Source organism: Pelobates fuscus, chromosome 1, assembly GCF_036172605.1.
Source record: "Pelobates fuscus isolate aPelFus1 chromosome 1, aPelFus1.pri, whole genome shotgun sequence".
Classification (NCBI taxonomy): domain Eukaryota; kingdom Metazoa; phylum Chordata; class Amphibia; order Anura; family Pelobatidae; genus Pelobates; species Pelobates fuscus.
In genome coordinates this window covers 497,020,757-497,037,739 of record NC_086317.1, presented here as the reverse complement: position 1 = coordinate 497,037,739, position 16,983 = coordinate 497,020,757, and the positions used below count along the sequence as shown (strand labels likewise).

At 46.2% G+C, this 16,983-nt stretch overlaps 1 protein-coding gene across 1 annotated transcript in view; it reads left to right on the top strand.

Moving 5' to 3' along the window:
- TPP1 (tripeptidyl peptidase 1) overlaps positions 1-16,983 on the top strand; it is a 187,679-nt gene that overhangs the window by 153,400 nt on the left and 17,296 nt on the right. The window contains exons 10-11 of the mRNA XM_063433424.1: positions 3,324-3,444; positions 11,936-12,091. Of these exons, the coding sequence (XP_063289494.1) occupies positions 3,324-3,444; positions 11,936-12,091 (277 nt within the window). The remainder of the gene's footprint in view (positions 1-3,323; positions 3,445-11,935; positions 12,092-16,983) is intronic.

The window sequence follows — 16,983 nt, the reverse complement described above, 5'->3', positions numbered from 1 at the left end:
CATTAAAGGATACTCCTCTATCATTGCGCCTATTACCAATATGACCAAACAAGGGGCTGATACTAAGTTCTGGTCTAAGGAAGCTCTGGGTGCTTTCAAGACTCTCAAGGAACTTTTTGCCTCGGCTCCCATTCTAGTCCATCCTGATACGACTCTGCCTTTCTTGCTCGAGGTCGATGCCTCTGAGACAGCAGTTGGGGCTGTTCTGTCTCAAAGGTTAGGGGTGGATAAACCGTTACACCCTTGTGGTTTCTTCTCTAAGAAATTTTCTGGGCCTGAGAGCAGATATGACATCGGAGAAAGGGAACTGTTAGCAGTCATTAAAGCCTTAAAGGAGTGGAGACATTTGTTGGAGGGGACCCTACACCCGATTACGATTTTGACGGACCACAAAAACTTGTCCTATATTGGGGAGGCTAAGCGCTTATCCTCTAGACAAGCTCGTTGGTCCTTATTCCTGACTCACTTCAATTATGTACTGACTTACAGACCTGGTTCTAAAAACTCTAAAGCCGATGCATTATCTCGCCAATATGAACCTTCTACTGTACCTGAACCAGTTCTTTCTTCTATAGTTCCGAAATGCAATATCATTGCTAATACGAATCTCAGGATTCATTCTCCATTACTGGCCGAGATCATTAAGTTGCAACATCTAGCACCTAAACAGACTCCTGCGGGCCGTCATTTCGTTCCTCCTGCTCTTCAACTGGAACTTTTACAGTGTTTACATAATAGCAAGATGGCGGGACATCCTGGTATCCGCAAAACTTACGCGTTGATCTCTAAGGACTTCTGGTGGCCTGCTTTACGGAGGGACATTGAGGAGTTCATCGCTGCATGTGAAGTTTGTACTAAAACCAAACAACCCCATACGCTTCCATGTGGATTCCTGCAACCCTTGGAGGTTCCAGAAAAACCATGGTCCTGTTTGGCCATGGACTTTATTGTCGATCTACCTATCTCTAAAAGACAGACTGTTATCCTCACCGTGGTTGACAGGTTTACTAAGATGGCACACTTCATTCCCCTGCCTAAACTCCCGTCTTCTCCCGAATTGGCAGAGATATTCGCTAAGGAGATTTTTCGCCTACATGGGATACCCTCTCAAATTGTATCGGACAGAGGCTCCCAATTTGTTTCCCGCTTTTGGAGGTCCTTCTGCTCTCAACTTGGTATTAAATTAAACTTTTCTTCTGCCTATCATCCTCAGTCTAACGGAGCTGCTGAACGTACCAACCAGAAAATTGAACAATATTTACGATGCTTTGTTTCTGAACACCAGGATGATTGGGTCGGTTTGATTCCTTGGGCGGAGTTTGCACACAACAATCTCGTTTGCGATTCTACTCATTCAAGCCCCTTCTTCATGAATTATGGTTTTCATCCGTCTATTCTTCCTTCGGATTCCCCTTCCCAGGGGGTGCCGTCGGTTGATGTTCATGTTGCCAATTTGAGGAAGTTGTGGGATCAAACTCGACAAATCCTTGTGCACAACTCTATGTTGGTCAAGAAACACGCTGATAAACGTAGAAGGGCGGCTCCGGTCTTTGTTCCAGGTGATAGGGTATGGCTGAGCACGAGGAACATCCGTTTAAAAGTGCCCTCCATGAAGTTCGCTCCTCGTTATATTGGACCCTACAGGGTGCTGACCCGTATCAATCCAGTTGCGTATCGTTTAGCTCTTCCTAATACCTTACGCATCCCGAACTCGTTTCACGTTTCATTGCTGAAACCACTCATATGTAACAGATTTTCCTCCACAATAGCCCCTCCTCGCCCCGTTCAGGTGGAGGGTCAGGAGGAGTATGAGGTTAACTCTATTATTGATTCTCGAATCTCCCGGGGGAGAGTACAATATCTGGTTGATTGGAAGGGATATGGTCCTGAGGAGAGGAGTTGGGTACCTCAGGAGGATGTTCATGCTCCCCGTCTCCGCAGGGCATATCACTCTCGCTTCCCATCTCGTCCCGGTTCATTCCGCCCGGTGGGCGTATCTGAGAGGGGGGGTACTGTCAGGGTACCTGTGGTCTCTACCTCCGAAAGAGGTAGAGACTTAGCTGTTCCTCCATCCAGACGGTCTGATGGCTCCCTTCCCCGCGGTCTATCCGGTCATGCTAGGCCGGCCGCGAGGGAGTGACTGCCTTTTACAGCATCTAGGCAGGAAGTAGTCATCAGGACACTCCCCCGGAACAACCTGTCAGTCAATGGCTGCAGGACCAATCAGGACGTCTTGGGGGCGTGGTTACTGCTCTGAACAGGGTATTTAACAGAGCTTCTTTCATTAGCTCATTGCCCTGTCGTGGTTCTAGCTTGTTCTAGTCACTCAGTGCTTGTGTATTCTATTATCCCTTTTGGTTTTGACCCGGCTTGTTTACCTTACTCTGCTTATCTCTGTTACCCTTGATTCGGCTTGTCTCTCGCTTACCTGTCTTCTGTTACCCTCGACCTCGGCTTGTCTTTGACCATTCTATACTGTACTACTTACGTTAGTCCGGCCATTCTAAGGTCCGGTATACGTATCTGGCTACTGTTTGTACTCTGCGTGTTGGATCCCTGTCCCGATCCTGACAATAATCTACAAGTGCCCCTTCCGAGATCAGGTTTTGGATCCGCCACTGTACAACCCTCCACCATATTGAAATTACACATGTGTATGACGCTGCACACAAATAAAACCCCATTAACATTACGCTGACAATATGTACTGACAATATGTACAAATACAACCCTGCACACACACTAACAATATGTACAAATACAACCCTGCACAATATTAATCCTATAGAACATGGACACTACACACAAACCTGCATTCACACACTCGGACCTACCACTCACATACTCCCCTGCAAGTGGGCTTTGTGGACCCTTCTACAGCCTGCTAACCAATCTCTGTCTTTAAGGGTTCCATATGTGAAGAAAAATAAGTAATATAGGCAGAGAGTGGCCCCTTCTGTTGTAAAGGCATTGCAGAGATAGTACAAACAAGCTGTGATTCATTAGCTTTGATGTGCTTCATGGTCACATGTCCAGCCGTGTTATTGGACAGGGACAGGAAGCTGTGAGATCAGGTACTCAGGTAGGGAAACCAGAAGGAAGGATGTTATCATGGAGCAGATGAGGCGGAGTTAAAGAGGAGGATATGGCAAAAAATGTACTTATTGATTTTTGCAAAAACTATTGAAATAAACTATTTATTCAAATATACAGCAAGACCAAAGGCTATAAAATGTATAAAAGTTGTGTATGTGCCCGGAGTTGGCTATTAGTGCTTACAAACTGTCCCGGATAATGTTCCTTTTTCCGTGTTATCTATCCAGTCCATATGTAACAACAGTAGGCGGAACATCTTTCAAGAACCCATTCCAGGTTACCTACGAAGTGACGGACTACATCAGTGGCGGGGGATTTAGCAACTCATTCGCTATGCCACAGTATCAGGTAGGAAGACCCCGCTCCCCGTGTGTCATACAGTGACCTGGCCCTCTGGTCTTTGAAGCTAGTTTAGACTCCCATCTTCATCGTTTGCCTCTCATTCTTGGTTAGTTTATGTCCAGTAGAAAAACTCATTCCTCGCCAGCTCCTTATAGCAATGCGATCTGTTCCTCAGCCACTGAAATCACCTGGTGTTTCCCATGTATTTAGGGATCAGCTTGGGGATCTGGGCTAAAAAAAGAGTGTACCTCAAAGTTGAAACTCCTCAAAGCTGAACATCATGGTCCAAATGGAAATGAATTCCTTCAATTACAATCCGATTTCTCCTTTGGATCATTTATCTGTTACCAAATATATTCACTTTTATATGAAGTCTTTAAAAGTACAACCTCGTTAGGCAGAAATGTCCATATCTTCATTACTGTAAAGAACCCTTTCCATTGCTGTAGGCAAAATCTCTTTATTATTGTTTTATCTCAATGTTTTTCTATATAATATTGTGTATACAAAAATCTGCATAAGATTAGCTAGTATTTCCTATTTGGTGCAGTCTGTTTTTTTCTGGCTCTCTTGTCTTTTGTACAGTCCTAATAATGAACCAGTTATCAGATTATTTGTATATCATTTCTCTTGACAAATGTTGTTTTACTAGCGTTTCTTCATTAATGAAGTCTTCCATCCCCCTTATGAATTTTGTAGCCTGCCTCTGCATATCTTCTAATTTCTGTGAAATTGTTTACTGTCTTAATGCTAAACGAGAGTGCTTTAACACTGGTTTAACACTGAATGCTCTGGAATGGTTTAACACTGAATGCTCTGTGCTGCCTCTGCTAATGAGGAAGTATTAGCCTGAGCAGCAATGGGCAGCTGTGGTTGGCCGAGAGTGTCAGCTGACTGCATTCAACCTACCACAGCGCCCATTGCTGGTATGATCCGTGTCACTTGAATTAATGCATAATCTCTGCCTTGGCCACACCTCCAGTGGGGCTGGGGCTGTGTAAATCAGGGATGTTAATTCAGTGTTAAACTGCTCATAAATAGCTGAACACTGAATGGAGGGACAGCGCCAGGGGACTCCAGGCACTATAACCACTTCAATGAGATGGAATGGTTTAACACTGAATCGAGGAACAGCCCCAGGGGACTCCAGGCACTATAACCACTTCAATGAGATGGAATGGTTTAACACTGAATGGAGGGACAGCGCCAGGGGACTCCAGGCACTATAACCACTTCAATGAGATGGAATGGTTTAACACTGAATGGAGGGACAGCGCCAGGGGACTCCAGGCACTATAACCACTTCAATGAGATGGAATGGTTTAACACTGAATGGAGGGACAGCGCCAGGGGACTCCAGGCACTATAACCACTTCAATGAGATGGAATGGTTTAACACTGAATCGAGGAACAGCCCCAGGGGACTCCAGGCACTATAACCACTTCAATGAGATGGAATGGTTTAACACTGAATGGAGGGACAGCGCCAGGGGACTCCAGGCACTATAACCACTTTAATGAGATGGAATGGTTTAACACTGAATGGAGGGACAGCCCCAGGGGACTCCAGGCACTATAACCACTTCAATGAGATGGAATGGTTTAACACTGAATGGAGGGACAGCGTCAGGGGACTCCAGGCACTATAACCACTTTAATGAGATGGAATGGTTTAACACTGAATGGAGGGACAGCCCCAGGGGACTCCAGGCACTATAACCACTTCAATGAGATGGAATGGTTTAACACTGAATGGAGGGACAGCGTCAGGGGACTCCAGGCACTATAACCACTTTAATGAGATGGAATGGTTTAACACTGAATGGAGGGACAGCGCCAGGGGACTCCAGGCACTATAACCACTTCAATGAGATGGAATGGTTTAACACTGAATGGAGGGACAGCGCCAGGGGACTCTAGGCACTATAACCACTTCAATGAGATGGAATGGTTTAACACTGAATGGAGAGATAGCGCCAGGGGACTCCAGGCACTATAACCACTTCAATGAGATGGAATGGTTTAACACTGAATGGAGGGACAGCGCCAGGGGACTCCAGGCACTATAACCACTTCAATGAGATGGAATAGTTTAACACTGAATGGAGGGACAGCGCCAGGGGACTCCAGGCACTATAACCACTTCAATGAGATGGAATGGTTTAACACTGAATGGAGGGACAGCGCCAGGGGACTCCAGGCACTATAACCACTTCAATGAGATGGAATGGTTTAACACTGAATGGAGGGACAGCGCCAGGGGACTCCAGGCACTATAACCACTTCAACGAGAAGGAATAGTTTAAAACTGAATCGAGGAACAGTTTCAGGGCACTCCAGGCACTATAACCACTTCAATGAGATGGAATGGTTTAACATTGAATGGAGGGACAGCGCCAGGGGACACCATGCACTATAACCACTTCAATGAGATGGAATGGTTTAACACTGAATGGATGAACAGGTTCAGGGGACTCCAGGCACTATAACCACTTCAATGAGATGGAATGGTTTAACACTGAATGGAGGGACAGCGCCAGGGGACTCCAGGCACTATAACCACTTCAACGAGAAGGAATAGTTTAACACTGAATCGAGGAACAGTTTCAGGGCACTCCAGGCACTATAACCACTTCAATGAGATGGAATGGTTTAACACTGAATGGAGGGACAGCGTCAGGGGACTCCAGACACTATAACCACTTCAATGAGATGGAATGGTTTAACACTGAATGGAGGGACAGCGTCAGGGGACTCCAGACACTATAACCACTTCAATGAGATGGAATGGTTTAACACTGAATGGAGGGACAGCGCCAGGGGACTCCAGACACTATAACCACTTCAATCAGATGGAATGGTTTAACACTGAATGGAGGGACAGCGCCAAGGGACTCCAGGCACTATAACCACTTCAGTGAGAGGGAATGGTTTAACACTGAATGGAGGGATAGCGTCAGGGGACTCCAGGCACTATAACCACTTCAATGAGATGGAATGGTTTAACACTGAATGGAGGGACAGCGCCAAGGGACTCCAGGCACTATAACCACTTCAATGAGATGGAATGGTTTAACACTGAATGGAGGGACAGCGCCAGGGGACTCCAGGCACTATAACCACTTCAATGAGATGGAATGGTTTAACACTGAAAGGAGGGACAGCCACAGGGAACTCCAGGCACTATAACCACTTCAATCAGATGGAATGGTTTAACACTGAATGGAGAGACAGCGCCAGGGGACTCCAAGCACTATAACCACTTCAATCAGATGGAATGGTTTAACACTGAATGGAGGGACAGTGCCAGGGGACTCCAGGCACTATAACCACTTCAATGAGATGGAATGGTTTAAAACTGAATGGAGGGACAGCGCCAGGGGACTCCAGACACTATAACCACTTCAATCAGATGGAATGGTTTAACACTGAATGGAGGGACAGCGCCAGGGGACTCCAGGCACTATAACCACTTCAATGAGATGGAATGGTTTAACACTGAATGGAGGGACAGCGCCAGGGGACTCCAGGCACTATAACCACTTCAATGAGATGGAATGGTTTAACACTGAAAGGAGGGACAGCGCCAGGGGACTCCAGACACTATAACCACTTCAATCAGATGGAATGGTTTAACACTGAATGGAGGGACAGCGCCAGGGGACTCCAGGCACTATAACCACTTCAATGAGATGGAATGGTTTAACACTGAATGGAGGGACAGCGCCAGGGGACTCCAGGCACTATAACCACTTCAATCAGATGGAATGGTTTAACACTGAATGGAGGGACAGTGCCAGGGGACTCCAGGCACTATAACCACTTCAATGAGATGGAATGGTTTAAAACTGAATGGAGGGACAGCGCCAGGGGACTCCAGACACTATAACCACTTCAATCAGATGGAATGGTTTAACACTGAATGGAGGGACAGCGCCAGGGGACTCCAGGCACTATAACCACTTCAATGAGATGGAATGGTTTAACACTGAATGGAGGGACAGCGCCAGGGGACTCCAGGCACTATAACCACTTCAATGAGATGGAATGGTTTAACACTGAAAGGAGGGACAGCCACAGGGAACTCCAGGCACTATAACCACTTCAATCAGATGGAATGGTTTAACACTGAATGGAGAGACAGCGCCAGGGGACTCCAGGCACTATAACCACTTCAATCAGATGGAATGGTTTAACACTGAATGGAGGGACAGTGCCAGGGGACTCCAGGCACTATAACCACTTCAATGAGATGGAATGGTTTAACACTGAATGGAGGGACAGCGTCAGGGGACTCCAGGCACTATAACCACTTCAATGAGATGGAATGGTTTAACACTGAATGGAGGGACAGCGCCAGGGGACTCCAGGCACTATAACCACTTCAATGAGATGGAATGGTTTAACACTGAATGGAGGGACAGCGCCAGGGGACTCCAGACACTATAACCACTTCAATCAGATGGAATGGTTTAACACTGAATGGAGGGACAGCGCCAGGGGACTCCAGGCACTATAACCACTTCAATGAGATGGAATGGTTTAACACTGAATGGAGGGACAGCGCCAGGGGACTCCAGGCACTATAACCACTTCAATGAGATGGAATGGTTTAACACTGAATGGAGGGACAGCGCCAGGGGACTCCGGGAACTATAACCACTTCAATGAGAAGGAATGGTTTAACACTGAATGGAGGGACAGCGCCAGGGGACACCATGCACTATAACCACTTCAATGAGATGGAATGGTTTAACACTGAATGGATGAACAGGTTCAGGGGACTCCAGGCACTATAACCACTTCAATGAGATGGAATGGTTTAACACTGAATGGAGGGACAGCGCCAGGGGACACCATGCACTATAACCACTTCAATGAGATGGAATGGTTTAACACTGAATGGATGAACAGGTTCAGGGCACTCCAGGCACTATAACCACTTCAATGAGATGGAATGGTTTAACACTGAATGGAGGGACAGCGTCAGGGGACTCCAGACACTATAACCACTTCAATGAGATGGAATGGTTTAACACTGAATGGAGGGACAGCGCCAGGGGACTCCAGGCACTATAACAACTTCAATGAGATGGTATGGTTTAACACTGAATGGAGGGACAGCGCCAGGGGACTCCAGACACTATAACCACTTCAATCAGATGGAATGGTTTAACACTGAATGGAGGGACAGCGCCAAGGGACTCCAGGCACTATAACCACTTCAATGAGATGGAATGGTTTAACACTGAATGGAGGGACAGCGCCAGGGGACTCCAGGCACTATAACCACTTCAATGAGATGGAATGGTTTAACACTGAAAGGAGGGACAGCCACAGGGAACTCCAGGCACTATAACCACTTCAATCAGATGGAATGGTTTAACACTGAATGGAGAGACAGCGCCAGGGGACTCCAGGCACTATAACCACTTCAATCAGATGGAATGGTTTAACACTGAATGGAGGGACAGTGCCAGGGGACTCCAGGCACTATAACCACTTCAATGAGATGGAATGGTTTAAAACTGAATGGAGGGACAGCGCCAGGGGACTCCAGACACTATAACCACTTCAATCAGATGGAATGGTTTAACACTGAATGGAGGGACAGCGCCAGGGGACTCCAGGCACTATAACCACTTCAATGAGATGGAATGGTTTAACACTGAATGGAGGGACAGCGCCAGGGGACTCCAGGCACTATAACCACTTCAATGAGATGGAATGGTTTAACACTGAAAGGAGGGACAGCCACAGGGAACTCCAGGCACTATAACCACTTCAATCAGATGGAATGGTTTAACACTGAATGGAGAGACAGCGCCAGGGGACTCCAGGCACTATAACCACTTCAATCAGATGGAATGGTTTAACACTGAATGGAGGGACAGTGCCAGGGGACTCCAGGCACTATAACCACTTCAATGAGATGGAATGGTTTAACACTGAATGGAGGGACAGCGTCAGGGGACTCCAGGCACTATAACCACTTCAATGAGATGGAATGGTTTAACACTGAATGGAGGGACAGCGCCAGGGGACTCCAGGCACTATAACCACTTCAATGAGATGGAATGGTTTAACACTGAATGGAGGGACAGCGCCAGGGGACTCCAGACACTATAACCACTTCAATCAGATGGAATGGTTTAACACTGAATGGAGGGACAGCGCCAGGGGACTCCAGGCACTATAACCACTTCAATGAGATGGAATGGTTTAACACTGAATGGAGGGACAGCGCCAGGGGACTCCAGGCACTATAACCACTTCAATGAGATGGAATGGTTTAACACTGAATGGAGGGACAGCGCCAGGGGACTCCGGGAACTATAACCACTTCAATGAGAAGGAATGGTTTAACACTGAATGGAGGGACAGCGCCAGGGGACTCCAGGCACTATAACCTCTTCAATGAGAAGGAATGGTTTAACACTGAATGGAGGGACAGCGCCAGGGGACTCCAAGCACTATAACCACTTCAATGAGATTGAATGGTTTAACACTGAATGGAGGGACAGCGCCAGGGGACTCCGGGAACTATAACCACTTCAATGAGAAGGAATGGTTTAACACCGAATGGAGGGACAGCGCCAGGGGACTCCAGGCACTATAACCACTTCAGTGAGATGGAATGGTTTAACACTGAATGGACGGACAGAGCCAGGGGACTCCAGGCACTATAACCACTTCAATGAGATGGAATGGTTTAACACTGAATGGAGAGACAGCGCCAGGGGACTCCAGGCACTATAACCACTTCAATGAGATGGAATGGTTTAACACTGAATGGAGGCACAGCACAGGCACTATAACCACTTCAACGAGATGGAATGGTTTAACAATGAATGGAGGGACAGCGCCAGGGGACTCCAGGCACCATAACCACTTCAATGAGATGGAATGGTTTAACACTGAATGGAGGGACAGCGCCAGGGGACTCCAGGCACTATAACCACTTCAATAAGATGGAATGGTTTAACACTGAATGGAGGGACAGAGCCAGGGGACTCCAGGCACCATAACCACTTCATTGTGATGGAACGGTTATAGTGCCTACAGTGTCTCATTCCTATATTTCATTAAAACATGGGCCAATACTGAAGGAGGAATGTTCCTATTGGAAGTTCTGCTCTGTTAGTGAAGGCTTGGAAAAAACTTTGTCTCTAAACAGTTTAAATAAGACAATAAAGAAAGTATTGCGGTTACTCATATGGAAACATGGGCAGACACATATAAATGATCCAGTTTACATTACTAATCGTAATTTTGTAGAGCCTTAATACTTATTATACTTGATAGAGTGGTGTGAAAGTTTTCAAAAATATCTTTTAGCCCAAGGTACAATCTACTACTGCTGGCACAAAAATCTATTCCAGATTGGGGTGCCTGCCTAGAGTCCTGGACTTTGACAAGGTGAATCAGTAAACCTCAAATAGAGAAACTGGGACAAAATCTGATATGGCAAAATTCAACTTTATTCACACTTTTTGCCTCAGTTTTTCCATTCTGATTTCATTTATGAAAATGTAAAGTTTAGTGCATAAGTGTCTCACCCCCTGTACCCTCTGTGTATGTGATTAAGGTGTGTAGTGTGAGTAATGCCTGCTGGCTGTGTGTAATGGCTGTGTGTAGTGTGAGTAATGCCTGCTGGCTGTGTGTAATGGCTGTGTGTAGTGTGAGTAATGCCTGCTGGCTGTGTGTATGTGTTTGTGTAATGGCTGTGTGTAGTGTGAGTAATGCCTGCTGGCTGTGTGTATGTGTTTGTGTAATGGCTGTGTGTAGTGTGAGTAATGCCTGCTGGCTGTGTGTATGTGTTTGTGTAATGGCTGTGTGTAGTGTGAGTAATGCCTGCTGGCTGTGTGTAATGTGTTTGTGTAATGGCTGTGTGTAGTGTGAGTAATGCCTGCTGGCTGTGTGTATGTGTTTGTGTAATGGCTGTGTGTAGTGTGAGTAATGCCTGCTGGCTGTGTGTAATGGCTGTGTGTAGTGTGAGTAATGTCTGCTGGCTGTGTGTAATGTGTTTGTGAAATGGCTGTGTGTAGTGTGAGTAATGCCTGCTGGCTGTGTGTAATGTGTTTGTGTAATGGCTGTGTGTAGTGTGAGTAATGTCTGCTGGCTGTGTGTAATGTGTGTGTTTGATGGCTGAGTGTAATGTGTGTGATGGCTGAGTGTAGTGTGTGCAGTGTCTGCTGGCTGTGTGCTATGTGCGTGTGTGATGGCTGAGTGTAGTGTGTGCAGTGTCTGCTGGCTGTGTGTAATGTGTGTGTGTGTGATGGCTGAGAGTAGAGTCTGTGTCTAGTGTCTGTGTTTCCTCTACTTGTCCCTTGTTTCATGTTATCTTTTGGGAGTCTTTGTGTTCCCATAATTGGTCAATGTTTATTGATTTAATAGACTGGGAGCAACCAGATACATTCTTGCACTTTATGCATCTCCTTTGTGTAGTAATGTTCTCTCTATGAGCAGATAATTCATGTTTTTCTTCATTCTGTAGGCCAATGCTGTGTCTCAGTACCTCCAGCTGGTCAAATTGCCACCAGAGAGTTATTTCAATCGCAGTGGGCGGGCATATCCTGATGTTGCAGCACTTTCTGATAACTACTGGGTGGTCACTAACATGATACCTATACCATGGGTCTCCGGCACCTCCGTGAGTGTCACAGCGTTCCTCTTAGCCTCTTTCAGTTCTCTGTCACTCCACGCTGTTCAGGCTTATTGTTATCTGTTGTGTTATGTGACTTCCTGTTGTGTGTCATGTGTGACACTCACTCTGGTTATATTATCATATAAGGTGTTTCACTCAGTGTCTTCTCATGTCACTTTCTGTGTCTTCCATTTGTCTTGCCTAGTGTCTCGTGTCACTTTCTGTGTCTGCCACGTGCTACTTTATGTCTTCTATTTGTCATGCTCAGTGTCTGCCACGTGTCACTTTCTGTGTCTTCCATTTGTCATGCTCAGTGTCTGCCACGTGTCACTTTCTGTGTCTTCTGTTTGTCATGCTCAGTGTATGCCACGTGTCACTGTAGCAGACTTGGTCCCCTTTACGTTTGTTGTCTTTACTCCCCTTGTTTGTTCCCCGAACGTGCCATATATTGTGACGGACCACCTGGTACTTTCAAGCTGTCCCTGAGTACCAAAAGCACCGCACCGGACACCATAAGCACCATAGTCCCCTTAGCAGCCGCAGCTTGGCTGGAGCCTCGCCGTCCCTTCCCACCCTGGACAAACACCAGGATCCATCTCCCAGTGGGAAGACCTTTCCTCCAAGAGAGTATCGCTGTATATCAAGTGATTATAGCTTTTCTCCACAGACATTAGGCGAGCCTGCATGCTGGGAGTGAACAGTTTTTTTCCAGCCAAATGGCTCACTTATATACAGAATCTGAGCACAGTCACATGCCTCCAAACACACCCATAAACACACCCACAATGTGCCACAAAATACAGTGTCACTGTGACTCAGCATAAAATACAAAATATTAAAAACACATATTTCCCACATAGGAACCTCCACAGTCTATACATCCCTGGAAAGCCTGGATCTAAGCACCCAACATATCCAAAAAGTGCTCAGATCCCACAAACAGCCGAAATGCCACCGTGTGGAATTTCTGACCGGCCGCACACATGGTCCTATACCCAAAACCGTTCCAGGGCTTTTTGTGCTTTTGGCTGGTCAGATCCGGGAGTTACATGTGAAAGAACTACGGAACGCACACTCTGGCTTCTTGGTAGCGTTTGTTCGTATTAACTATATGAACAAACCTACCGAATGGCGCTCTCCTGACGTGTGTGGGGAAGGAGCAGGCGTTCGTCAAAGTTCAGCGGTGTTCAAGAGTTTCAGTGCCCAATTTTAGTTCCATGCGATCGACTCCCAAACACTGCTGCCTGCATTCTCGTGAACAAAATGGCCGCTAACAATTCCCACGCGTTCGAGAATTCGAACAACGGCCACCCAGCCGCACAATTATAACCCACACTGATTGAAGTGTCAGGAGAGGTTAACAAGGGTCAATAAGGTGGTCCATAGTTCGTGGGCTGGTTTCGGTTCCCAAACAGTCCAAGGGAATCCCACGAACCCAGTCATTCAGTAGTCTTTTAGCATGGCCCATAGTCTAGAGGCAGAAGCCTAGCAAGCAGGCTCCTCCAGGAGCTTGTGGCAAGGAGAAGTTCGCCACATATATCTACCAAACACCGACCACCCCTCGGCTCTTTAACTTCAAAGGAACCTTTTAACTTAAGGGCTCTCTCCGGGTGGCGGCTGTAAAGGCCCCAGGGAGCGTGCGCAGCTTAGCGGACAAGGACACATGTATGAGTGTGGGAATGGATGAAACAGGATGGGCTGTGTTTATGTTGGGGGAGTGTAGTATGAGAGGAAGTGGGTGGTGACTATTGGGACTGACCTCAGTGCCACTTAGGAGCCGGGCCAGAAATACATACATGGATCCTCTATACTCCGACTGAGTATATCCGTTATAAGTCTCCCAAGGGAAAAATGATTAGCAGGATAAACCCTATAATCAGTGGGTGGAGCGCTGAATAATAGACATGCAGATATTGGCTTACCCCTATGGATGGTAATATAAATCTCGATGTGGAGTGATATATACACCCTGTTCCAAATTATTATGCAAATTCTATTTAAGTGTCACAAAGATTAAATATTTTGTTTTTCAGTTTAACTCATGGATGGCATTGTGTCTCAGGGCTCTTTTAATCACTGAAAACAATCTCGGACACCTGTGATAATTGTAGATTATGCTAGCTTTAGTGTACCTATAATCTTAATTTTATTAATGACAGGAGGCTTCGTATTTGCTTAAGTCTTTCTTTACTAGAACTCCACAGCAGCACAGAAAAAACAACCAATCAGAGAAAAGTTAGGTACTATAAAACTCCCCTCCTCACACATCATTTCCTCTTTTAAGCTGCGACAAACAGAACAAAAGACAGAAAAAAATAATGGTGAAGAAACAAAGTCCTAGATACAATGAATACAACAATGTCCACCATCCGAGAAGAACTGCCAAACCGGATAGCGTTGATGGACTGTAAACTGAAACGAGAGAAAAAACAGAATCGAACCGGTTGGTTAGTGTCAGGGTACCTGAGGCCTCTACCTCTAAGGGAGGTAGAGACTTGGTGGTTTATCCGTCCAGGCGAGCTGCTCCCTCCGTTCCTCGCGGTTCATCCAGTCACTTAAACACCGGCCGCGAGGAATCCACGTCCTTTTCTAGCAGGACGCTCAATACGTGACGTCATGACGCTATCACGAGCGACCTGTCACTCAAGTGTCCGATATCCAATCGGTACTTGTCAGAGGCGTCCTTACCATCCGGAGCCAGGGTATTTAAGCTTACTTCTTCCTTCAGCTCATTGCCCTGTCGTGGTTCTAGCTTGTCTAGTCACTCAGTGCTCTGGTATTCTCGTTTGCTCTATTTGGTTTTGACTCGGCTTGTTGTACTTTCCTGCTTCTCTGTTATCCCTTGACCCGGCTTGTCCCTCGCTTATCTGTCTTCTCGTTCCCTCGACCTCGGCTTGTCTCTGACTATTCTCTATTACTCTCGGTACGTTAGTCCGGCCATTCTAAGGCCCGGTATACGTACCTTTCCTCTCTTTGTACTCTGCGTGTTGGATCCCTGTCCCGATCCTGACATTACGACAGGGCCAATGGATCCTGCAGGTACAAACAGTCAGCTTGGTTCTTCGGATCCCAGGTTTGACGCCATGGAGCATAGGATGGATCAGATGGCTTTGGCACTACAGGCACTTTTGTCTCGTGCTAGTAATCCACCTGAGGAGACACGTACTCCTTCTATTTCCCCTGCAGTCTCAGGTCTAGAGGTAGCCACTGTAGGTGCTTCTTCCCGTATTACCCCACCAGTACGTTATGGCGGGTCACCGGAGAGGTGTCGTGGCTTTCTGAACCAGATTAGCATTCATTTCGAATTACAACCCCGCTCTTATCCTACAGATAGAGCGAAGGTTGGATTTGTTATTACTTTACTCATTGAAAAAGCTTTGAGATGGGCCAATCCTTTATGGGAGAATGATAATCCACTAGTCTATAATTATAATGCCTTTGTAGCTGCGTTTAGAAGAACTTTTGACCCTCCCGGTAGAAAGGTCAATGCAGCTAGATTACTGTTGCGCCTTAGACAGGACAATCAAACACTTGTGGATTATGCACTAGAGTTCAGGTCCTTGGCGGCAGAAGTTAAGTGGAACGAACAGGCTTATATAGATGTATTTCTGAATGGGTTATCAGATGTAATTCTTGACGAGGTCGCTACTAGAGAACTCCCTGAAAATTTGGAGGATTTAATTTCTTTTATATCTCGTATTGATGAACGCTTAAGAGAGAGGCAGAACACTCGAGATAGGACCCGTAGACCCTCCTTTAAACTAGCGCCTACCTTTCAAAATTCTGAGTTCGAGGGCTTATGTATGTATTGTGGAGTCAGAGGTCATTTACGCCTAAATTGTCCCAATCGTTCGGGAAACGCTCGCACCTAAGTTCCTCTAGAGGACAGGCCTTGGGTGTTTCTACTTTGTCCTCTATTCACAACTACAAAGAGCTCAGGCTTCTGTTACCCGTTTCTTTAAAGTGGGAGAAGGGAGTAGTTAAGACTATGGCACTAATCGATTCTGGAGCTGCTGAGAGCTTTATAGATCAGGGTTTTGCTGCCAAGCATGCTATTCCATCCCAGTTAAAAGAGACACCACTGGCTGTTGAGGCCATCGATGGTAGACCGTTACTTGAGCCTGTTATTTTCCATGAGACCATACCAATTAACTTAACTGTTGGCATCCTACATAGAGAGGACATATCCTTACTGCTCATTTCTTCTCCGTCTATTCCCATAGTTCTGGGGTACTCCTGGTTGAGGAGACATAACCCTATTATTAATTGGGAGTCAGGGGAGATAGTTTCGTGGGGACAGAATTGTCAAGAGAAATGCTTGCGGAAGGTCTCACCTCTCGGCTTGACCAACACAGCGGCTAACTCTGACAATCTTACAGAGACACAAATTCCGTCTCAGTATCTAGATTTAAAGGCTGTATTTGACAAAAAGAAAGCCGATACCTTACCTCCACACAGGTCCTTTGATTGCAAAATTAACCTACTCCCTGGTACCATGCCACCCAGAGGTCATGTATACCCGTTATCTACGAAAGAGAACTCAGTTCTAGAGGAGTATATTCACGAAAATTTAGACAAGGGATTCATTAGGAGGTCCTCCTCTCCTGCCGGGGCTGGATTTTTTTTTGTTAAAAAGAAGGATGGTTCTTTGAGACCTTGTATTGACTATCGAGGCCTAAATAAGATAACCATTAAAAATGCCTACCCGATTCCCTTGATCACCGAACTCTTCGATCGTTTGAAGGGCTCTACAATTTTCACCAAGTTGGACCTCAGAGGGGCATATAACTTGGTGAGAATCCAGCAGGGACATGAGTGGATGACGGCATTCAATACTCGATATGGTCACTATGAATATACTGTTATGCCTTTTGGGTTATGCAATGCGCCAGCTGTAT